Source organism: Arachis ipaensis, chromosome B1, assembly GCF_059453495.1.
Source record: "Arachis ipaensis isolate K30076 ecotype BB chromosome B1, ASM5945349v1, whole genome shotgun sequence".
Classification (NCBI taxonomy): domain Eukaryota; kingdom Viridiplantae; phylum Streptophyta; class Magnoliopsida; order Fabales; family Fabaceae; genus Arachis; species Arachis ipaensis.
The window spans coordinates 147263105-147277705 of NC_142436.1; the positions used below are offsets into that span (position 1 = coordinate 147263105).

Consider the following 14601-nt stretch of genomic DNA (forward strand, 5'->3'; position numbering starts at 1 on the left):
AGTGTTCCTTTTCTACAGCATCAAGGACCTCCTATAAATTACATTTTTTTCATGTTTCTTTTGAAATTGGGCATCGAAAAAACAATGATTTATGGACTCTTCTTCTCTGTTGCAGCACCAGCACATAGGATGGATAGAGGTTATACGATGGTGGAGGGCTTGCATTACCGGGATTGAGCCATGAAGGGATCTCCATAAGAAAAATTGAATTTTTGGGGGAAGACCCATCTTCCATAGGTCACGCCATAATTCTTTGTTTCTCATTATTTCAGGGCACATGTCTATGGGTAAATGGTGGAAAAGGTAAGCTATTTGGTATCCTAAAGACACTTGATATTTTCTATTCTTATTAAAAGACAAAATGATCTCATCATCTCCATCACCAATATTGGTTGCAAGAATTCTTCGTCTCATTGCTTCTGAAAAATTATGTTCAATTAAATTTTGGTTCTATATTTTGTCAGGTAGCATCAAATCACGGACTCGAAATAGAGGCTGAGTTTGTACAGAATTAGCTTTAGGAGGAAGAACATAGTATGGATATGGAGTAGAAGCCCAAGGATCTCCAAAAATTTTGATGTTATCATTGGTTCCAACTTCCAACGGAGACCCTTCTCTATCACTTTTCGACCCTCAAGAACACTCTGCCACCCTTAAGAAGGTAATATTCCGATCTCAGCTTGCATTACATTACTGTATCTAAAATATTTTCCTCTGAGAATTCTGGATAGTAAAGATTGAGGTTGTTTGACTATTCTCCAGCACTGTTTTGCCAATAGAGCTAGGTTATGAGCTCCTAAATCTTTAAACCCCAAACCACCTTCTTTTTTAGCTCTCGTCATAGTATCCCAGCTAACCCAAGTCATTTTTCGTTCTGAACCCTTTTGACCCACCAAAATTGAGCTAAAATACTGTGAATCTCTTTAATAAGAGTATCTGGGAGCTTGAAGCAATATAACGAATAAATAGGCACTGCTTCTCCCACTGCCTTGATAAGTACATGTCTTCCAGCCGATGACAAAAGGCGTCTTTTTCACCCTTGCACTTTCTTCCTAACTTTCTCCTTAATTAGCCCAAAAGTAGCCTTCTTAGAGCATTGGACAATAGAAGGTAGCCCATAATACTTGTCATGAACTCCTATGTGTCTAATATGCAGCTGGTTAGCAAGAGAGATTCGGATATCAGCAGGAGTGTTATTACTGAAAAAGATAGTTGATTTATCTAAATTAACTTTGTGACCGCTAAATTTCTCATAAGTCTCTAGAAGTTCCAAAATATGATCACAAGATCGAGGGTTAGCCTTGCAAAAAAGTATAGAGTCGTCAGCGAATAAAAGATGATTAACAGTAGGACTTCTTCGATTGATCTGAATACCTTGAATGAGACTGTTTTGCTCTGTCTTGTGTAGCAAAAAGGATAATCCTTCTGCACAAAATAGGAATAGATATGGAGATAGAGGGTCACCTTGTCGGATGCCTCTATTTGGCTTAAAAAAGCCAAAGGGTTGATCTTCCACAACAACAGAGTAAGAAACTGTAGTCACCACCTCACGAACCCAATCAATCCATCTAGAATGAAAGCCCAACTTATCCATCATAAACCATAAGAAATGCCATTTAACTCTATCGTATGCCTTGCTCATATCCAATTTAATAGCCATCTCAATCTCCAAGCCTTTCTTCTTGTTTTTTAAGTAATGCATACATTCATGGGCTACAAGGATATTATCAGAAATTAGCCTTCTCCTTAAAAAAGTACTTTGATTAGGGCTGATTAATTTGTTCATAATACCTTGTAGCCTATGAACCAACACTTTAGAAATAATCTTGTAAACAACGGAAGAAAGACTTATAGGTCTCACCTGAGTCATATTAGTGGCATTTGGGACTTTTGGAATCAAGCAAATATGGGTATGGTTGAAACTCTTAAGAATTCTTCCACTAATAAAAAAACTCCTGACTGCCCGAGTGACATCTTCTCCCACAATATTCTAGTAAAATTGAAAAAATTTGGCTGTAAATCCATCTTCTCCTGGTGCACTTTGTGGGTGAACGCTAAAGGTTGCTCGCTTAATTTCCTCCCTCAACACCGGCCTTAATAAGCTTCTATTCATAGAGTTCGTCACTTTAGGCACAAAATCTTCAAACATCGGATTCGGATCAGTAGTTTCTGAAGCAGAGAAAATCTTCTTAAAATACTCTTCAGCCACTAAAGCAATCCCATCATGAGTTGTAGCTACTCCACCATCAGTCCTCTCTAGTCTCCAGATTTTATTATTCCAGTTTCTAGATTGGACACTTCGATGGAAGAATTTAGAATTTTTTTCACCTACTTGTAGCCACTTAATACGAGATTTTTCTCTCCAGTAACTTTCTTCTTTATCGTAAGCCGACTCGACTTTCCTCTCTAGCTCATCAATCACTTCCCCGCCATTAACTCCTGCTTCCCGCAGCACTTCAATTTCTCTCAAAAGATCTTCAATTTCTTTTCTTGAGTTCGACTTGCATTGCTACTGCCACTGCACTAGTTTATGCCAACAGATATTTAGTTTTTGTGCCAAAATAAACATAGCCAAGCCCTCTACTTTCGTCCTCCAAGCCCTTGTAATAATATCTTTAACATCCACTTGACTACACCATCTCTCTTAAAATTTAAACCTCCTTTTAGACTTCTCCATAATTGGATTAGTGTCTAAAAGGAGGGGGGGCATGGTCAGAGCCGTTCTCAGAGAGTCTATGAATTGTTGTCGAAGGATAAAAATTTAGCCACTTTTCTTTTACCAGCCCCCTGTCAATGCGTTCTTTGATAAGCTCTTGACCCCTTCTTCTATTTGTCCATGTAAATGGTCTCCCAACCATACCCAAATCAACAAGTGCATTTCCATCAATAAAGTCAGTAAACGCAGCAATAGAAGAAGGAGATTTGTCGCTACCTCCCTCCTTTTCTTGTTGGTTTACAATAGCATTAAAATCACCTATCACCACTACCTCCTCTTGCATCTGGTTGATTATAGAAGAAAGCTCATTGAACTGTAACAACCTAGTTTGTTCTAGGCTACTCAAGTGCACACCAACCAACACCCATATCTTATTAATTGCTAAATCTGTAACTTTTGCTGCAATGAAATAGACCTCTTTTCGAATCACTTCCACTTCCGTTCCTTCCCTCCAAGCTAGTGCCAAACCTTCAGCGGTACCATTCGGATTCACCAAACTCTATTCATTAAAGCCACAACCTCCTATCTTCCTCTCAACCTGTCGAAATTGGTTCTTAGTTTCACAAATGAATGTAATTTCGGGGGAGTGGAATCGGCAGATCCCTTTCAAGTTATGGATTGTCAGGGGTCTCCCCAAACCCCGACAATTCCAGCTCAGGACCTTCATATCTCTTTGGGTGCCAATTGAAGGTTGGCACCCTCCACCATCATTCCAATGGTCTCTTCCTACTAGGACAGAATTTCTTCGCATCTCCTCCCATATCTTCCTCAGAGGCTCTCTTTTTTGAACCTGATTCTGGTTGATTTTTTTCCAAATTCTGTCTAGCCAGTTTTTTAGTTGAAGGAAATTTACCTGGCCCTCTTATCTTCACTTCTACATCTTGATTTTTCAACCGCATGACATCTTCAACAGCAGCCTCTTCTTTTTGAGTTTCCAAACCAGAATTTGTAATAGAAAGGTTTGTTACTTATGCATTCACATTGTTCTCTGTCTTTTCATTTTCCATATTTGGCACTGAGTTATCTATCTTTTTCGAATTCTTCTCTCCCATGTTCAATTTCGAAAAGCTGTCTAAAAAGCAAGCTGGGAGTGATTTTTTTTCTTGGAGTTGAGTAGTGTTCAGAGGTCTTATTTGTTGTTTCTTCTGAGCTTCTCTCCTTTAGCGTCACTCTAATCCCAACCTGGTCTGCCTTCACCCATTCACCTATAACATTTTGTTTTGTAATCTCCTGTAGTGAGTCTTCTATAAAAAAAATTACACGTTTTAACTTCATATCCAACATGTGCACAATAAGTGCATACAGTACCTATTCTCTCATACCGCACTCCGATTTCAATAGTTTTATTATTCGGGCCAATGATATTGAAACTATCTTTCACCAAATTATCTCCCGAAATCATCACCTTTGCCTTCACAATTCTGGATTCCTTCCCCTTCATGTCAAAGAAACCCACATCCATCACTTTACCAATGTTTTCCCCAATCCTTCTACCAACCTCAAAGGTTTTCTAGCTTTTTGGCTGACCCCAAAATTGGGCCCAAACTGAAAAGCCAAAAATTTGAGTTTCCTCTTCATTCTCCTCTTCTGTTCATCTTTGAACATGGAGGATAAAATCTTTAAAGAGTCAAGGGGATCTTCTTTCTATTCTTTTACATCTAATTCTTTATCAAAGAAGAACTGAAAATGGTTACCTCCTTTTTCTACAGTTCTGAATCCGTCAGGGTGGCACCATATTGCTTTGAGAGCACTGTCTACAGTACCTTTGGAAAAGAGCTTATCAGCAAACAGCTTGTCGAGTAAACTATTATTGCAGGCATGTATTTCTACCTTTTTCTTTGAACTTTCTCCCATGTCTTCTGTTGTCATCTGCCATGAGGATCAGCTTGCCAGGATAGTCATATTCATATGGTGATGCTGATCTTGAGGGTTCACGCATAGTCATATTCATACATCAAAATTGATTGTTGAACATATTGATGTTTAGGTGAAGAAGGTTAGACCACATGTTCTCCTTGGTTTGTCTGGGGTTGGTGGCAATTTCAATGAGGAGGTAATTATCTTGTACAATTCCACTTATATCATGTCCTATCCATGAGTGAACTATATTAAAAATATTTTTTTATTGATACGTTAGAATGCTTGGTGTTCTGTATGTGTTATTCAGCAATTTCTTGTTTTAATAATTGTGATTAAACTCAGGTGCTTAAGGCAATGAAAGAATCTGTTTCAACAAAACCTGCCATCTTTGCCATGTCTAGCCCTACCATGAATGGTTTGTCTGCACAAGGCTTAATAAACTCTCACAATTTCTTAATGTAATGACTGTTTTTAATTTTGACATTGTCGTTGGTGTGACCTGGACAGCTGAGTGCACTGCTATTGATGCTTTTAAGCATGCCGGAGGAGATATCGTATTTGGAAGTGGAAGCCCTTTCGAAAATATAGATCTTAGTAATTAGCTCTCATTGGTTTTGAGTTGAGGCTTCTTGTCTACTTTACATTTTTCCTTAGCTGTGAAGAAACGTCTGATTAAAATTTTATGCAGGTAATGAAAAAGTAGGTCATGTAAATCATGCCAACAACATGTATCTGTTCCTAAGGTAGGACATGCTTTCAGCTTTCTTGTGTCTTATAAATTTTCATGATCATTCTTATGATTGAAAATATTGATTTAGTCTCTTATTTTAAACTTTCTATTTTAGAATCGGTTTAGGATCACTTTTGTCAGGTGCTCGGCTAATAACAAATGGAATGTTGCAGGCTGCTGCTGAATGGTATGCACATGTTAATGTGGACTACTTTTATTAGCATTCATGGAAGTTTGGCGAAATCTCTTTATTTGATATTTATAGTGTTGCATTCTAGAATTCACGAAGCTGCTAAAACCTAAAGCGATTAAGCATATTGTCCTTGTTTTACATGCTCAAACATTTATCTGTTTGCATTTCTTTGATGGATCAAATCAAATACTACCATATTTCTATGCTGTAGACCATATCCGTGTTTATCCCGTGATAATTTGTGGCATCTTCTTGCGGACATGCTGACATGACATTCAATCTTTTAAAATAAAATACTAACAATACTGTCTTTCTCACAGCCTTGCTTTATACATGTTAGAGGAAGATATCGCAAAAAGAATCTTGTATCCATCCATTGATAGGTAATATTTTCTTGTCACTTGGTATATTTGATTTTCCGTTTTTGCTTCTTATAGCTGATATTATTGGCTTTCTCTGATCAATACTTGTGGTTGCTGTAGCATTCGAAATATAACAGTAGATGTTGGCGCTGCTATTCTTCGAGTAGCAGTTGAAGAGAACTTGGCAGAAGGGCATGGTGATGTAGGGCCCTTGGAACTTGGCAGAAGGCATGGTAATATATTTTTTGAAAACCCTGTGCAAGTGCTCTCTATTTTTTGCTGAGAAATGTTTTTGGTATTCATTTTGTTTTGTATGGAGTAGGGGTGGCAATGGGGCGGGTAGGGGCGGGTTTTTACCCTACCCGACCCGGCCCCGCCGTCCCGTAACTCAGGTACTACCCGCCCCGTTACAACCCGCGGGTAGTAAATTACAGTACCCGAACCCGCCCCTGCGGGTTCTCGCCCCACCCCGACCCGCCTCTATAAAATTTAAATATTTTAATTTTTACATATTCATATCTAAATTAAGACAAAAATTTAAAATTTATAAATAAATTAAAATAAAAACATAAAATTCATACAATGTCATTAGCTCAAATAATTTGAAATTAAAAAAAAAGAAGTGTTTGATCCTGGAGTTGAGACATTATCAGTTGCTTGTGGAGTTTCTGAAGTTGGATTAGCATTACTTTGAACTTCAATTTCATTATCATTAGGAGCAACACTGTTATCCAATGTGTCTTCTCTAGCATTACTAGCCATGAAGTAATTTGAAAACACCTATATCAATAAAATTAAAATTACTTAGGGTATAAAATTAACATAAATCATATCATAAATGCATAAAGATCAGAATGCATAAATGAAAGAGTAGAGAATTGGAAGTTTAAGCCACTAAGATAAGTAAACACAAATTGAAGTACACTAAAAATCATAATAAGCCACATAAACCACCTGACATAGTCATTGAACTATGCAGCAGGCAACCACAAACAGAACCAAAGCAAAATGTTTTATTTTTTCCTTAAAGGAAAATAGTTGAATGAAGAAGATATAGCTTTATAAAATTTTCACATGAAATGCAAACAAACTAAAGGCAATTTGACCATGCAGCATGCATCAATTTTCAAAATTAGGTTAACATATACAGCGTGTGCTTCTTTTTCTCTAATAAACATGCTTGTCTATTAAAACAAGTTTGCCTACTACAATTGAATGAACTCCAACCAGAACATGCTTTTATATCAATAAGGAGCAGAAAATTCTTTGAAACATAGTAACCTATAGCTGAGGTGAAAGGGTAACATATACTTTTGAAAGCAACCAAAATGCATGACATGAATGTTAGTTATATTAATTGTGGTCTAATCAGTTAGCAAAGCCAGTAAATGAAAAAAGCAACATAATCTCAATTTTGTTTGTTATATTAATTTCATTCTTTAATAAATAACATAAAAATCCATCCATGTTATCATAAGATCAGCTCATTTCAATTAAGCATACAAGATTCTTCATGCAAAGAATGAAGGGGAAGAGCCATAACATGTATCTTGAGGGACAGAGAAACAAAACTGGAAGCTTAGCACTATAATTAAGTGAGTGTTATGCAATACGAATATTAAAGAATGAAAAAAGCAACATAATCTGACAATTTTGTTTTAAGTTTATCCAATCTCTTCAGTAAAATTATATTAATTGAAATTGAGTAGGATTTAAATAGAATAATACATAAATTAAAATTTCAGAGCAGAAACTCATCATAAATTAAAAGGTGTTGCAGTCCCAAGAATCATGACAAAAAGTGGTTCAATTACAAGTACAATATTCAGATAGCCATTGAGATACACAAACTAAAGAAGAGTTTTCAAGATCACAAAAGTGAATAAACTGCATCTGTTTGTATACAAACTTTGAACTAGTAGTACAAGGTGGGAATTAGAGGCATGAAATTTTATAAAGCTATGGTTAGTGATTAACCAACCACAAATTAAATAAATCAAGCTTTTCCAATATTTATATTAGAAATATCTGAAGTTCTTTGGTTACAATAAGCATTCATCACTGGACACATAAAAAAGGCTCAAATGACTGCAAAATATAACCTTTATAAAATGTAAAACAACATATAAAAGGATCTATTCTGGATCCATTCTGCTTCAAAGAGAATAATACAGCAGGAACAGAACATATTTATACTATCCCGCACAAAAAAAGAAGCAGCAAACTAAAACCATAGAATATGCAACTGAAGTACTCAATAGTAATCCAAGGTTGTTTACACTATCATTTATTCAAAGCACTTCACACAGCATACATGAAAAAATTATTCTATTAAGGATAAATACTTTGAACCTACAGATTCCCTCAGATATCATAGATACAAGAAATTCATATACAGCGTTTACCGGTCACCAGAGAGACGACGACGGAGGAAGGAGGGACGACAAGGTGAGCACAGACCAGAGACCGTAGATCGGAGAGGCAAGTCGGTGAGGATAGTGACGCGAGAAGTGGGAGCGACGCCGACGTGAGCAACAGCGGCGAGGCGACCGAGATGAACGAGGAGGGTTGGTGTCTTGGTAAGCGACGGCGAACGACCGGACGATCTGTGACGGCGACTTACCGGTGAAGCTGAGCAGAGGATGTGGTCCTTGACAGCCTTCGAGACTTGGAGAAGAGCTGAAGGCCTGAAGCCTGAAGGAGTGAAGAGCGACGCAGAAGTGAGTGACGGCAAGGAAGTGAGTGACAGCGAGGAAGTCCCAATGCCTAGGGTTGAGAATGGAGATGAAATGACTGACGGCTTAACCTAATTTCTAAATTTCATATATATACTTATGCACTCCGGGGCAGGTAAAGGCGGGTTCACCCTAAACCCGATCCCGCCCCGCCCCGCCCCGCTCGTCCACCCTGCCACGCTTCAGACCCGCCCCGCTGCGGGTCGGGTTTAAACCCGCCCTGACCGGGTAGGGGCGGGTACACGCGGATTTGAGTATTGCTGCCACCCCTAGTATGGAGTCAACACGCAACTTTCTATTATTGGATTGGATATGAGACTTATGTCATGTGCATCACATATTTCATCCAATAATAGAATATATATCAGTTTTATGTGACAGATGAGCAAGAATAACACATACACGTCTTTCCATTTTCCAAGCTTAATGTGTATACCATATTATTGCGATGTAAAAGAAAGTGTTCATTATCATCACAGTTGCAAGTTATGGTAACAATATCAATGCTATATATTGGTAAATATTCTTCAAGGAAAAAAAAGTTAAAAGAATGATATATCAATACTATTTAGTTACTATTTTATTTAATTAATGAGTTCAAATAATATTTCATGTATTTTTTTTGTGACAATAATATTTCATGTATGATCTAAGAAGCACATTAAAGTATAACATTAAATAGGACTAAATTTTATTTGGTTAGAGAAAGGAGATGTGTGAATGCTTTAAAATGGTCCATCTAAGTAAATTATTGATTTACAGGCTGAAATTTTTTTGTAAGTTATAAAAATATTTTTTATATTTTTTGTTCTATCTTTTATTTTTTTCACAAGTTATGAATTTTTCTATTTAATTAAATGTTTTGCTTTTTGAAGATTTTGAAAATAACTTATTGATTTTTTAAAAAAATTTATTTTATTTTTTACAATTTACGAAAATATATTATGCTATAATAAAAAATCAAATACGTGACACCTTCTCTTTTTGTAGTTTATGAAAATTATGTCAACTTTTATTATATAAAAAAGTTTAAGGATAGATAGAATTTATTATTTTTGTCTTGTATTTTTAGTCTAACAGTCTAATTTTAGCCTATATTTTTATACATTATTAATTAATAATTAATTAAAAGTAATAAATTATGTTAGTTTTTTAGTATTTTTCTAAATTATATGTATAAGTTATAATGTGTGATGTAAAATTTTAAAATTATATTTGATATTTTCTTGTTAGACAAACTTACCTTATAACTAATTTTTTTTGTCCAATTTAACTGTTCTCCATATTTTGTCCAATTTCTGCCAGGCCCACAAAGAAAATAGACAAAGAAAATGGACAGTTTCTGTCCTTCAATTTCCATTTTGCCCTTGCAGTAAATTTTCCACACCCCCAACCCTAAATCTTAAGGTGCATTTCCCTACGCAAACACTATTGTAACGATGAATATTCTTCACAGATTTCTACATGTTACGGCGGCCGATGGCTATAAGGTAGAGGTGAAGATAACCGAGCGTTGCCGTCTGCTGAACGTGAGGATGGTGATAGCCGATTTGAGGAAGATACCCGCTTGCAGCATGAAGGCATTTTTGGTAAACGAAATACCCCGTATGATGAAGAAGAAGCATTTGAGAACACGATTATATGGCATGCTCCGGCGCGAAACATTCGGCTGGATTTTCGTCTATGCATTGATGATGTTATTCTTGTTATTAGTGGTGGTGGCTGGGAGGAGGTGGTGAGGGAGAGGGAAGTAACGCGATGGAGGCTGCTTCTGCTGTGGTTCCTGCGGCGGTGGAGGTGGCTATAGCGACGGTGGAGGTGGCTATGTCTAACGTGGTTCCTGTTGGGTAGTATATTTTCCAGTTTTGAAATTATCTGTGTCGAAAGTTTCTATTAATGATGAGTTATTTTGTTGCTTGTTAGAGTTTTGAATTTGGGTAGTACATTTTGTTGCTTGTTACTGACAAATTTCTATTGTTAGTGTTTGTTTACATTTGTCCTAAGATGTTGTCTCTCTAACTGCCTATATTGTGCTAACTTTAAACACTGTCTTTGACAGTTAGAGAGAATATAGGCAGTGTTTAAAGTTAGCGCAATATAGGCAGTTAGAGAGACAACATCTTAGAGCAAATTTAAACAAACACTAACAATAAAAACTTGTCAATAACAAGCAACAAAATATACTGCCCAAATTCAAAACCCTAATAAGCAACAAAATATACTGTCCATTAATAAAAACTTTTGACACAGATAATTTTAAAACTGGAAAATATACTACCCAACAGGAACCACGTTAGACATAGCCACCGCCGCCATAGCCACCTCCACCGCCGCCAGCAGGAACCACAGCAGAAGCAGCCTCCATTGCGTTACTTCCCTCTCCCTCACCACCTCCACCCTACTCCCAGCCACCCCCAGCCATCGCCACGAATAACAAGAATAACATCATCAATGCATAGACGAAAATCCAACCGAATGTTTCGTCGGGGCTTGCCACATAATCGTGTTCTCAAATGCTTCTTCTTCATCATACGAGGACATTTCGTTTACCAAAAATGCCTTCATGCTGCAAGCGGGTATCTTCCTCAAGTCGGCTATCACCATCCTCACGTTCAGCAGACGGCAACGCTCGGTTATCTTCACCATGCCCTTCTGCGAAGTTCTCTTCCCCTTCTGCCAAGTTCTCTTCAACAACAGCGCCAACCTCTGCTGTTACACTTCGAATGCTACAGCAACCACAAGTATTGCAGAGAAAGCCAATATATCAGCTATAAGAACAATCAAGCAACAAAGCAAAAACGGAAAATCAAATATATTAAGTGACAAGAAAATATTACCTATCAATGGATGGATACAAGATTCCTTTTGTGATATCTTCCTCTAACATGTATGAAGCAAGGCTATGAAAAAGACAGTATTGTTAGTATTTTATTTTAAAAGATTGAATGTCATGTCAGCATGTCCGCAAGAAGATGCCACAAATTATTACGGGATAAACACGGATATGGTCTACAGCATAGAAATATGGTAGTATTTGATTTGATCCATCAAATAAATGCAAACAGATAAATGTTTGAGCATGTAAAACAAGGACAACATGCTTAATCGCTTTAGGTTTTAGCAGCTTAGTGAATTTTAGAATGCAACACTATAAATATCAAATAAAGAGATTTTGCCAAACTTCCATGAATGCTAATAAAAGTAGTCCACATTAACATGTGCATACCATTCAGCAGCCTGCAACATTCCATCTGTTATTAGCCGAGCACCTGACAAAAGTGATCCTAGACCGATTCTAAAATGGAAAGTTTAAAATAAGAGACTAAATCAATATTTCCAATCATAAGAATGATCATGAAAATTTATAAGACACAAGAAAGCTGAAAGCATGTCCTACCCTAGGAATAAATACATGTTGTTGGCCTGATTTACATGACCCACTTTTCCATTACCTGCATAAAATTTTAATCAGACGTTTCTTCACAGCTAAGGAAAAATGTAAAGTAGACAAGAAGCCTCAACTCAAAACCAATGAGAGCTAATTACCAAGATCTACATTTTCGAAAGGGCTTCCACTTCCAAATACGATATCTCCTCCAGCATGCTTAAAAGCATCAATAGCAGTGCACTCAGCTGTCCAGGTCACACCAACGACAATGTCAAAATTAAAAACAGTCATTACATTAAGAAATTGTGAGAGTTTATTAAGCCTTGTGCAAACAAACCATTCATGGTTGGGCTAGACATGGAAAAGATGGCAGGTTTTGTTGAAACAGATTCTTTCATTGCCTTAAGCACCTGAGTTTAATCACAATTATTAAAACAAGAAATTGCTGAATAACACATACAGAACACCAAGCATTCTAACATATCAATAAAAAAATATTATTAATATAGTTCACTCATGGATAGGACATGATATAAGTGGAATTGTACAAGATAATTACCTCATTGAAAATGCCACCAACCCCAGACAAACCAAGGAGAACATGTGGTCTAACCTTCTTCACCTAAACATCAATACGTTCAACAATCAATTTTGATGTATGAATATGACTATGCGTGAACCCTCAAGATCAACATCACCATAGGTAGATGGTTAAGTAATCTCATACCAAAATAATTGTTTTCAATATCATAACATAACCCTTGACACAAGAGTTTTGCTCAATGAACCCTTTAAATTTACCACTTCAATTATACTAGCACCCTCAATGAGCCCTTCTAGGTCTCTTGGGTTTTTAGCAAATGGAGCTGCAGCTGGATCTAGATTATTCCTATTAGTTGTGACAAGACCCTGCATACATAAATGGCATTGTCATCAGGATTAATGCCGTCCTCCACGCTGCTTGCTACCACCTCATCGTTTGTCGCGTTCTTTCTCGCAGCTACTCCGCCTACGACCACCGCATCTGTGAACCAGCAAAGCAGCTTTGGTGTCGGTTTCCGATCCAATAGATCCTCGTCCTCCACCTTCCCCTTCGCGACGGCGCCGTCCTCGGAGCCGCTTCTGGCCGTGAGTTCCTCATCGCCACTGCCCCCTGAGTGGTGCAATAAGCATCATCACTGTCCAACGCGATAATTTTGTATGTGCTTCTGAATCTTCTGCTTTGCATTAATCTTGGTGACAATGCCATTTCTGTATGCAGGGTCTTGTCACAACTGATAGGAATAATCTAGATCCAGCTGCAGCTCCATTTGCTAAAAACCCAAGAGACCTAGAAGGGCTCACTGAGTGTGCTAGTATAATTGAAGTGGTAAATTTAAAGGGTTCATTGAGCAAAACTCTTGTGTCAAGGCTTATGTTATGATATTGAAACAATTATTTTGGTATAAGATTACTTAACCATCTACCTATGGTGATGTTGATCTTGAGGGTTCACGCATAGTCATATTTATACATCAAAATTGATTGTTGAACATATTGATGTTTAGGTGAAGAAGGTTAGACCACATGTTCTCCTTGGTTTGTCTGGGGTTGGTGGCATTTTCAATGAGGTAATTATCTTGTACAATTCCACTTATATCATGTCCTATCCATGAGTGAACTATATTAATAATATTTTTTTATTGATATGTTAGAATGCTTGGTGTTCTGTATGTGTTATTCAGCAATTTCTTGTTTTAATAATTGTGATTAAACTCAGGTGCTTAAGGCAATGAAAGAATCTGTTTCAACAAAACCTGCCATCTTTGCCATGTCTAGCCCTACCATGAATGGTTTGTCTGCACAAGGCTTAATAAACTCTCACAATTTCTTAATGTAATGACTGTTTTTAATTTTGACATTGTCGTTGGTGTGACCTAGACAGCTGAGTGCATTGCTATTGATGCTTTTAAGCATGCCGGAGGAGATATCGTATTTAGAAGTGGAAGCCCTTTCGAAAATGTAGATCTTGGTAATTAGCTCTCATTGGTTTTGAGTTGAGGCTTCTTGTCTACTTTACATTTTTCCTTAGCTGTGAAGAAACGTCTGATTAAAATTTTATGCAGGTAATGGAAAAGTGGGTCATGTAAATCAGGCCAACAACATGTATCTGTTCCTAGGGTAGGACATGCTTTCAGCTTTCTTGTGTCTTATAAATTTTCATGATCATTCTTATGATTGGAAATATTGATTTAGTCTCTTATTTTAAAATTTCCATTTTAGAATCGGTCTAGGATCACTTTTGTCAGGTGCTCGGCTAATAACAGATGGAATGTTGCAGGCTGCTGCTGAATGGTATGCACATGTTAGTGTGGACTACTTTAATTAGCATTCATGGGAGTTTGGCAAAATCTCTTTATTTGATATTTATAGTGTTGCATTCTAGAATTCACTAAGCTGCTAAAACCTAAAGCGATTAAGCATCTTGTCCTTGTTTTACATTCTCAAACATTTATCTGTTCGCATTTCTTTGATGGATCAAATCAAATACTACCATATATGTGTTCAAAACCGATCCGGACCGAACAAAACCGATCAATCGAACCAACAAAACTGAGAACCAAATTAACCGAAAAAA

The 14601-nt window shown here is 37.0% G+C and overlaps 3 protein-coding genes across 3 annotated transcripts; 2 read left to right on the plus strand and 1 right to left on the minus strand.

Moving 5' to 3' along the window:
* Positions 1 to 4568: 4568 nt before the first annotated feature.
* LOC107615056 (NAD-dependent malic enzyme 2, mitochondrial-like) lies at positions 4569 to 6248 on the plus strand. The gene is made up of 9 exons (XM_088503215.1): positions 4569 to 4613; positions 4704 to 4769; positions 4919 to 4991; positions 5084 to 5170; positions 5265 to 5319; positions 5422 to 5493; positions 5820 to 5882; positions 5982 to 6094; positions 6184 to 6248. The coding sequence occupies exons 1-9, from the start codon at positions 4569 to 4571 to the stop codon at positions 6246 to 6248; spliced, it is 639 nt and encodes a 212-aa protein (XP_088359341.1).
* A 4641-nt stretch (positions 6249 to 10889) lies between these two features.
* On the minus strand, positions 10890 to 12899 carry LOC110267221 (NAD-dependent malic enzyme 2, mitochondrial-like). The gene is made up of 9 exons (XM_021112404.2): positions 12786 to 12899; positions 12544 to 12606; positions 12322 to 12394; positions 12143 to 12229; positions 11994 to 12048; positions 11823 to 11891; positions 11434 to 11496; positions 11130 to 11322; positions 10890 to 10994 (listed from the first exon to the last, which is right to left on the minus strand). Exons 1-9 carry the CDS (start codon positions 12897 to 12899, stop codon positions 10890 to 10892), a joined length of 822 nt encoding a protein of 273 aa, XP_020968063.2.
* A 340-nt stretch (positions 12900 to 13239) lies between these two features.
* Positions 13240 to 14315, plus strand: LOC107615065 (NAD-dependent malic enzyme 2, mitochondrial-like). The gene is made up of 6 exons (XM_088500542.1): positions 13240 to 13353; positions 13532 to 13594; positions 13744 to 13816; positions 13909 to 13995; positions 14090 to 14144; positions 14273 to 14315. The coding sequence occupies exons 1-6, from the start codon at positions 13240 to 13242 to the stop codon at positions 14313 to 14315; spliced, it is 435 nt and encodes a 144-aa protein (XP_088356668.1).
* Positions 14316 to 14601: the final 286 nt, after the last annotated feature.

Bases quoted from the DNA above. Each gene is read 5' to 3' on its own strand.
- LOC107615056 (XM_088503215.1), top strand. From the start codon at position 4,569: ATGTCTTCTGTTGTCATCTGCCATGAGGATCAGCTTGCCAGGATA. The intron at 4,614-4,703 runs GTCATATTCATA...ATTGATGTTTAG, and splicing joins AGGATCAGCTTGCCAGGATA to GTGAAGAAGGTTAGACCACA. The intron at 5,171-5,264 runs GTAATTAGCTCT...AATTTTATGCAG, and splicing joins TTTCGAAAATATAGATCTTA to GTAATGAAAAAGTAGGTCAT.
- LOC110267221 (XM_021112404.2), bottom strand. From the start codon at position 12,899: ATGCAGGGTCTTGTCACAACTAATAGGAATAATCTAGATCCAGCTGCA. The intron at 12,395-12,543 runs GTAATTATCTTG...GATTAAACTCAG, and splicing joins TTGGTGGCATTTTCAATGAG to GTGCTTAAGGCAATGAAAGA. The intron at 11,323-11,433 runs GTAATATTTTCT...TGGTTGCTGTAG, and splicing joins TTGTATCCATCCATTGATAG to CATTCGAAGTGTAACAGCAG.
- LOC107615065 (XM_088500542.1), top strand. From the start codon at position 13,240: ATGCAGGGTCTTGTCACAACTGATAGGAATAATCTAGATCCAGCTGCA. The intron at 13,354-13,531 runs GTAAATTTAAAG...ATTGATGTTTAG, and splicing joins GTGCTAGTATAATTGAAGTG to GTGAAGAAGGTTAGACCACA. The intron at 13,817-13,908 runs GTTTGTCTGCAC...TGACCTAGACAG, and splicing joins GTCTAGCCCTACCATGAATG to CTGAGTGCATTGCTATTGAT.